General features: G+C 34.2%; 1 protein-coding gene across 1 annotated transcript; it reads left to right on the forward strand.

Annotated features, from left to right (window-relative positions):
• Nucleotides 1–749: 749 nt before the first annotated feature.
• On the forward strand, nt 750–9,058 carry LOC128203506 (uncharacterized). The gene is made up of 3 exons (XM_052904948.1): nt 750–801; nt 6,376–7,435; nt 8,452–9,058. The coding sequence occupies exons 2-3, from the start codon at nt 7,207–7,209 to the stop codon at nt 8,886–8,888; spliced, it is 666 nt and encodes a 221-aa protein (XP_052760908.1). The 5' UTR covers nt 750–801; nt 6,376–7,206; the 3' UTR covers nt 8,889–9,058.
• The last annotated feature ends 945 nt before the right edge of the window (nt 9,059–10,003 follow it).

A 10,003-nucleotide genomic window follows, 5' to 3' on the forward strand; every position in this document is an offset into this window, starting at 1 on the left:
TAGAAAGATTGCAACACTAAGCAATCGGTACATGCGGTATGACAAAGTGTTAAATAGAAGTTAAAAGCGTAAATTGCACAGACGATACATTATTTGACGGGTCTTTTTAATCATAGCAAGTTGTATACTGTTATTATCAGCTTTTGTTAGTAATTTCAAAACAACATGATCATTATCGCACATTTTAAATATATTAAATACAACAATTATTCCCTCGAAATTGTCCGCAGTAAAATTTCATAGACAAATTGAAGACACGCAGACGTGGTAGTAGCTGTTCATGCAATTATATATTTTTATATTTAAATATTATTTCTTTCAAATTAATATTTTTTATTCTAATGAATATAGTCTTAATTAACAACAAACATTTAATTTTTTCCAATAAAAACGATGATTTAAGCTATCGATAAATTTATGAATCGGTACAGGCAGCGCCTGCCACTGACGGCATCGCCTACGTATGTCGATACAGGCAACGCCGGTATTTGACCGTGATTGCCTACCGTCTTGAGGCCTGTCTGTCTGTCTGTCTGTCTGTCTGACTGTCTGTATATATATATATATATATAATTGTATTCACTTCACGCGTCTAACGTGATTAATCTGCAATGTCTAACTTCTTTTTGATATTTTCTTGAGTTTAAAGAAGAAAGCTTATTTGTTTTTGTCTTTTATATAAAAAGTTGAATTTATTTTAATGTAGGAAAGGACTTGATGTTGAGATTCCTTCAGAAGAAGTAGGTGCGATGCGCATATCTGAAAAGACTGAACGTTCAGTGAGAGGGGTTATTGGGCTAGGTAAGCAAAATAAAACAAAATGTTTACTTCTCTAAAATATCACCAGTTTGCATTTGCATATCCCAAGTCTTACCAAGTGTGTAGCATTTAAGATTTTATAATACTGTTTATCCTCATGTATGGTTTGATTCTTATAGTTAAGCTTTTATGTCAGTAAGTCATATCATGAAAATGATTGTTTCAACACGTATATGTAAATACGAAAGTCAATTGATATTATACTAACTTTAATGTGTATTAACTATCAAGGGGTAAATATTTTTTTTTTCAGTTCACCAATAAATTTCGCAAAAAGGAAATAATCGTTCACTGCATAATATTTATAATGGTAACAGGGGAGATAATTCCGCAATAATGTGACCAACAATTAAAGTTTAGCAAATGCCCTTGACAATTTATTTCTATCAAAAATTGACAAGCGGGGGTTACGTTTGAGAGAAGTACTCTAGACTCTTGAAGGTTCATAACATGGACATCTCATGCATTTTAATTGAGCTATGTTACAATTTTAAGCCATCCAATAGTTTCCGAGCTCTGCTCAAGACAAGACAGGCGAAGCTAAGAAGAAAACAAGAGAAATGTTATTTATGTAAACGTATTAACACCTAACATCAATTAAATTTCAAAATTATCATCTTTTTATTTAAAAAAAACGATATATTACTAGAGAAAATAAGTGTTGTAATTCGCATTTAATTAGAAAATGGCAGTTTGCATATCAACAAGATCGATGAATGATTACATTTCTTACCAAGTACTAACATAAATTATGCTGAACCAATTCTATATCGAACGTATTTACCTGATTAGAGAGAGGTTATAGAAAATAAATTTGTCTGTTTACGTGTTACGCGCTTTTAATGTATCGTCATGAAGGTATGTTTTCAATAGCTATATGAAAAACTGAAGAAACGGGTCAATAAGTTAAACGATTCAACATGATCCCCGCTCAAGGCACAGGGCCAATCCAGAGACACAGAACTACAAACAAAATATACACTATATGAGATAAGGGATGTTTATTAAAGATTGTTGGATACCTTCTTAAAACTGTCAGCAAAATGTAAATATACAGGAAAATTCAACGAGGTTCTGTGCACAAACTCACACTTCTTCTAACAATCCGGACAAAAATGGAAATAGCATATTTTATGATATGTAACAAAATACACACCTTGTTTCTTTGCTTTCGTCTGGCGCTTGACAGAATGTATGGTTAACAAACGTAAGCTGATTGACAGACGAATATTTAGTTACAAATCCAGATTGGAATGACGTTACAACATTGTGTTGCAGGAAAAAAGAGATAAATGTCTCTTAATAGTATGTTCGAGAAGTTTACTAAGGACACTTAACAAAGAAAAAGGCCTACGGTTACTTGTCATGGTATTCTTTTAAGATCTGCACATACATGTGCGAGTTTTCACTGACTTGGGATGTTCTTATGGGTGTAGAAAAGAAGGATGAGACTTCATTAAGTATATCAACATTCACTAAATCCGATCCCCAAGCTTTAAAATTTAGAAGTGTATCGGACATCGGCTACTTCCATAATTGTCCGGTGTATACCAGAAATGCTGTCTGAGTGATAGAAGGCAACTGCGTATTGACAGTGCAGTGCTACCATACTTAATAAATTTCCAAAATTCGGAGGATTGATTTGAAGGGTCCCAAAGCGCCCTTGCTAGATCGTTCATGTAATATGCTTTGTTACGGGATGAAAGTGTTTGTTTGGTTTCTTAGAAGTTTGTAAGAGGGCATTTTTACAGAGTATTTGTTGCTGATAGTGTTTGTTTGGTTTCCTAGAAATTTGTTACAGGGCATATGTACAGAGTAATTTGATGTTATGTTTTAATTGACCTTTTTACAGGGCAGGTATCGATTACCAATTGATTTACGAATTTCATTGTGAAACAACACAGGCTCAGAGGTTAAAATTTTAACAATCATTTTAAAGGTTTACATCAACGAAAGAGAAAACGTAGTTTGTCTGTTAATTGTGCATTATATGCATTTTAAATTGGATCAATGCAGCAATCCCAATAACGATAGGAAATTAGAGCACCAATGCGATCATAATACCCCAAGAACACGTACACATTACTACCTTGAATGCAGAGTTTGATTTCTTTCATGTTTGAGTAGACAGTGAATAGGACAATGATATCGACATAGTTTGTTCGAAATGAACACCCGCCTAGTCAATAAGCACCAACAATTATTCACAAACCCTTTGAAAGAAGAGAGTTGTACATGACTAATTGTGTAACAGGGTGAATTAAAATGCGCAATATCAAAAGCCAAGTCCAAGATTAATACTTTTTAATAGAAATACTTCTTAAAACAGTTTTAATGTGCTATACGACGCATTTCAACTCCTCTGTCCTCCTTCTCCCTTTCGCTCATGAACACTCAGTTTATATAGAAATCATTAATGTCAGCCGACATCTCAGCTGGGACGCTAATTCATGTTATCTTTAAAACCTTTTTTGGCGAACACGTGTTGACTGACTCCGAGTGTTTTGGCTGTGACTTAATGTTCTTCAAATATTTTACGTTTTCAAATCATTTGGAAGGAGAGAATAGCATATACAAGTCGCTTTTATTTTTAATAATGTTTTTCTTTATTTGTTCCCAGTTTTAGTACAATGATGCTTTTTATTATGAAACTCTATGATCACACAGTTTTAAACCTTTTATTTTATAAGGCAGACTGTGTGTGATGTTTTTGGTTTCTAACGATGACTGCATCGTATCTTTGAAAAGTATTTGCATTAGGTGCTCTGAATTGTTTCCCTCCGTCTGCAGATGGAGTTGGGATCTCTAATCGTTAAAGTACTTGTGGTTTACCTTTTCGTTTTTAGCTCTACTGGCCAAAGGCCAGAAGAGCTTATGCGATGGTAATGTGTACGTAGTATGTGCATCCGTGCGTTCGTGCGTGAGTGCGTCTGTAAACAATTGCTTGTGAACACGATACAGTGTTCAGTCTTTTTGAGTGTATCTCGATGAAACTTGTACAGTATCTAGATATCCATTAGAGCTCGGTTCCTTTCGAAAACCAGCCAGATCAGACCAAGCATGCCTAGATTATGGGCCTAAAAGTATTAAAAAGTCAGTTCGTCTGTAAAGAATTGCTTGTGAACATGATACAGTCTTCAGTTTTGATTGTATATCGATGAAACTTGTACAGTATTTAGACATCCATTAGAACTCGGTTCCTTTTGAACACCAGCCAGATCTGCCTATGCATGCCTGAATTATGGGTCTTGAAAGTATTAAAAATGCTATTTTAAGCTAAGTCTATTTTTAGCCAAGTCCACATGAGCGAAGTCTATTTTAGCCAAGTTTGCATGTAAAGTAATAATCGCTTGTGAAGGTTTGTTCAAATTATGCCCCTGGGGTCATTACTCCTCACCCCCACGGAGATTGTCCCGTAAGGGACCAGTGCGGCAAATGCAAACGACCTCGGTGACGTAGGCGGAGGCCCAGTGAAGAGTTCTCTTTTCTTTGTAAGGGTCGGACTCCTCCCTACCCCTTAAATTGGGAAATGTTTAAATGTTAAAAACCTTTTTGTCTGAAACCTCTATGCAAATCCTTGCTATTTTGAACAAGGCTTTATTTAGTGGTCCACTACCATGGTTGTTCAAATTATGCCCCTTGGGTCAAAACTGGCACTGCCCTGGGTGTCACAATTTTCCTAGAGACTTATTTAAGAAATATTTTCAAAATCTTCTTGTTTCAAACCACAAGGCCCATACCTTTGATATTTGTTATGGAGCATCATATGATGCAATTGAAAACATTTGAAATAATGCCCCTTGGGCAAAAGCTGGTCCAATCCCTTTTGACTTACTTATTCATTTTTAAAGCTACAGTGATGCAATTTTGACCATGTGAACAGTTTTGCAAACAAACATTTTTGTTGTCCTCGGATGTCCTTGACTTTGACCTTTGACCGACTTTTTATTTTTAAATCTACAGAAGTGATTTTTTTTTACTTGGCACATATTTAAATAGTTTATGCAACTAATCTGCTTACAACACTTCCTGTCCTCAGATGTTGAACGTGCAGCGTGAGCTAACCCAAACACTAAAAGTAAACTATATATTTGTTGCCTATTACTCAAACGTACATGCTCTGGATTGAAAATAACCACAAGAGCCATGCCAGTAGAGCATAGACCCTTTTGGGGCTCTTGTTTTACTATTATTTGTTTAATTGATAAGTTTCCTCAAGTTAATGCATAATTTAATAAGATTTAACTTTTGTGTTTTATCTTTATTAAGAATTGTTGGGATAAGATCAAGGTTTGTACATATGAACTGGTTTAAACCCCCAGTATATTTACATTTCACTGACCGTTTCAAGGTGGTATCTAACAATTCTTGATAAACATACCAATTATATATATATATATATATATATATATATATATATATATATATATATATATATATATATATATATATATATATATATATATATATTTGACAATTTAAATAGCATTTTAAAATCTGCACAAAATTCATTAAAAACGTTAATGCTCGCAATACGAAGTATTCCTGTTTTACAGTTGCTAAACTTTTACCGGATCATGGGAAACGATGAACCATGCATTATTTATTATATATAATATGTAATAATCAAACGTTGAGTTGTCCTACTCATTTCAATTAAATAGGTAGAGCAACTATGCATTTGATAATGTACAAAACTTACCACACAACAAAGAAATTGTATTATAAAATTACAAACAGGACTGATTTTACTAGTTCTAGAATGAAATTGACAATAATCCATTTAAATTTGATAGGAAATGATGGCCAAACATATTTCGAATATTTGATTATAATGAAATAAAAGGTTCCCTATCCATAATAACAGTACATGCTCAACTATATGGAACCATGCCACTCTGCTACAGCTGTACCCCAAAACCTGTTAAAATATTTGGCAAAATGTTGATTTGCAAAATTTTGTTTAGATTTAAGTGGAAAATACTCTTACTGCTTTCATTAAACAACAATACACCAAAATAAGCCGAGTAATGATTTCTTTATTGTTTAAGGTACCTTTAAATATGTCAATTGATAAATGAATAAACAAACACCATGCTGACAGCATAATGATCAACATTAACTACGTAAGTCCGGGCAAATTTTCAGTATTATTCTTTTTTGTATTCTTAAGTTGTAGGAAGCTCGTATCTTTTTGAAGAAAGAAACTTCAGATGTCTAACACATGCACAGTTAATACGTGTAGAAAATGTAAAATATACATGTTAATCGTGATGTATATGTGGTTTCAAACTATTTAAATGTATTTTTTTGTTTCCTCAAATAGTTTTCATCTCCAGTCTTAATTCCATTGATGGTTGAGTTTATGAAATATTATGAAACTGACAACGCTCAAAACCTACGGCTCTAACATTATCAAATTATGCACATCTACACTGGGACCATCATGGACCGTGCTAAGTAAAAATATATCCTTATTAAAATACGAAGTGTGTAAACAGTACCTTCTTTTATTTTGACCATTTGGAAACTGAAATGATTAATTTGTTGATTTAGAGAATCCTTGGAACGTTTTGGTAAACAAGAACGATAAAGCGGGGATAGAAACACTGATTGATAACATGCAGACACCGCCTACATATGAAACATTTCGACGTGCGATTAACATCTTGAACGGACAAACAGAACTTGTAAGACGTTTATGTCGCTTGGTTTCCGAAGATATATTGGAATTACTCGATCGGACGAAAGTCATCAAAGTCTATGCGGCAATTAATGCGAACAACCCCGATATCACATTAATTGTAGTTTCACGCAGTCCGATTCCAGTACCAACGTATAACGGTTTTCCAGTATATGTAAAAGACATAAGCAATGCAGTTTTAGAAGACAAAGCTGTTCATAAGGAAATATCACGTATGAGTACGTCGAACAAGGCGGAGCTGAAGAAAATTAAAAGAGAACTAAAAACGAAGGTACATACCATGAAGTCAGCGATGAAAGAGATATCAATGAAATATATGAGGTACCCAAATGTTTCTCAAATATCATTCAGTACAGTCAAAGCCACGAAGTTTTCATGCAACAACGAGAAGGTTTATACCGTCGATTGCAAACCGGTTATATGCATAGTAATCTATGTGTACTGCAAGGGATGGGTTCCTGTTGGATGGGAAAGTTTCCCCGATATAGCAGGTGGGTATCAGGTTGATGTAAGAGAGTTCTATGAACTCAAAATGCAGATGATCATCGATCACCAATGTCAAAAAATACCATGCTATGTGTTCGATATAAGACAAATAACTACACAAGGCCTTCTGAAACGAAGGAGCAATTCAACAGTGTATGGACTTACATGTGCTCATACAGTAGTGGTCGTAAGAACGGATGGATACAAGAGTTGTGGTATTGGACGAAAACAAAAAGTATGTTGCTTTAGACAGAGAAGATCTAAAAAAGTTTATTCCAGATGAAAATGTAAGAGTTGAACGATTAGCGTACGGAACATTTGAAAAATTGGACGAGGGTATAGATGCATTTGTTGACGTTGCACTTATACAAATCGACCCGAAGTCAAACCAATCAGTTAAGAACATCAGCGAGCGGGCAAAGAAAGGTAACTTAAAGCAGAAGTTTTATTTTAAAAAAAACGTTTACATAATGACTATTTTCAGCAATTGACATTTACACAAAACTACGTTTAGATCACTCATGAATAAAAATAGTAGCTCGGGACAATAATTGGCAAATAATTGTCACGTAACGCTACTGTTCACTTAACTTTCGTGATAGTTCGTTCAGTAACCAACCAACAACTGTTCAAGTGTTCTAAGTCTTTATTGTTCACCGTTCTTTCTAAGTATAATAATCAGTCTATAATAAAGTATCATACTGGCCATATGTCCAGTCCACGCCCAAAACCTAATCTAACTAAAATGAGTAACATGCGTTCATATATACTGCTGATCTCGTCCAGTTTGTGACAGGTATGCATATCTAATATCTTATTATAGACGAAGGGATGTATTCTATAGTCATGAACTGTCACGCTAATTGGTTTAATAGCCAGCGGCTATCACGAACTGTCAGCATCTAAGTGTATCTACATTTGATCCCCATGATGGAGTATTTACTTTTTGATACAAATATGGAGTATTTACTTTTTGATACAAATAAATTTTGAATTCTATTATTGATTTTTGGTAATTACTTTAAAGTGTTTCATACGTAACTTTTATGTTACGTAACACTTTAAAGTTGATACGTAACGACGGTTACGTGACATAATGTGCACATTAAGATCACATGCTTCGTATTACGCGCGAAATAAATAGACAATGATCTTCTGAGCATGTAATGCTCTTATGTTATCTTTACGAGGGACAGTTCAAAGTAAAGGTCTTAAAAGGACATAAAAATCAAACGTTCGTCATTAGGCGGAAACAATTGATTCCCTGAGACGTTTTTCATCGACTGATCCACATTGCGCGGGAACATACATAAGAAATATTGCTGAATGTAGGAAAAGACATGATATTAAAAAATAAGGAGCGCATATTCCCTATATGAACCATTTTTCGATATGTGACTGTGTTATAAAATGACTGATATATTGAAATGGTATTTTTTCAGCTTTTAAACAACAATCACTCCAGTTTCACTACAGCGAAATAGACGATGCCGTTTACCCAGGCGACATAGTGTTCCATATTGGAACCTCATGCCAACCTACATTTGGTACTATTGGCGAAAACTCACATGTAAATCTTCTTGATGCCCCAGGCCTCATCAATGTCGTAGGGGCATTGAAGGACGGTGAAAGACAACCCTTCTCTAGCAATGGGGATTCTGGTGCATTGGTTTTTAAAGTTGATCCTTGTCTTTTAAATGACGAGGTACTCTCTACTTTAGAATATGACAGCGACACAGAATCTGAATCACCATTGTTGAAACTTATTGGAATGGTCCATGGCTCTCCACGCGGCGATGAAACGGCTACCTATTGTACGCAAATTACACCGAACATGAAAGCTTTAGGCGATGAGTACACGTTTTGTCCAAATCAATGAATAATAATACACTAAAAACGCTTAACTACATTATATCTACAACAGACAGTGTTGGAGAGGCGTGGGGAGCATTTGTGGAAGGTTCCATTATAAATTTTTAGCTTATTTTTAATTTTCGGAAATAGATAGTAGTAATGATGGATTATACAGTTTTTAATTTTGAAAATAATTATTTGATCACTACAGATATTCCTTCAATTAGTCATTTCGTATTTTGTACTAAATATCAAAGAAACATAAGCACTTTTAAACTTATAAATTGAATAAAGAAAATATAAAGTAAATTTCAATTGATAATGGCTAGTCAACATCAGTAACTTTTTTTTCGCAATCATTTTCGTATGATATATAGAGGATATTTGTTTATTTCAGTGTAAGATCGTATTTTATTTCACGAGTGTCATAGAAAAACATATTTTCACGAGTGGCGAAGCCACGAGTGAAAATGTAGTTTTTTTTAAGATCACGAGTGAAATTAAATACGATCTTACACTGAAATAAACAAATTTTCTGTTTCTTTTATGCTTATTTTCGGAGTTTTATTTGTTTTTTTCTGAATTACCCCCCTTTTTTTTAAAGGGTGGGCTTTACGCTGCTACCCGTGGAGCGCCCCTCATGCATAATTATAGCTGTCAACTTTTCTACTTTCTTATAGCTTAATATTCGCTCGTTTTTTATTGCAAAGCTTTATGAACAGTAAAAAATGAAGTATTATTAGTGCAAAAATGTTCCTTAAAATAATGAAAACACTTTTTATTTTAAGCAAATTACTACGCCGCTATTTATAGAATGAAAATTTGGAAGGTCAAATGTGTTAGCAAAATAAATGTGGATACTCATTGGATTTTAACCATTCTTCTTAGTTTAAGACTGCATATACGCGTGTTTTTATAGTAAGTTAATATTCAGTCATCTTACTGTCAGAGACCAGTCTGTTTCGCTTTAAAATGTTTGTTTTCCAGAAGAGTAAATGCCACGCTAGTTTGTTGACACATTTTGAGATGTGGGTGGGGTAAAAAATATCGGATCTATCTGTAAATTGTTGTGTGAATTCTCCAGGAAGCTCATTTTACGTACTACAACGGTTAACAGTTCCAAATACATTTGAACGATGC

This window comes from Mya arenaria, chromosome 9 (assembly GCF_026914265.1).
Source record: "Mya arenaria isolate MELC-2E11 chromosome 9, ASM2691426v1".
Taxonomy (NCBI): domain Eukaryota; kingdom Metazoa; phylum Mollusca; class Bivalvia; order Myida; family Myidae; genus Mya; species Mya arenaria.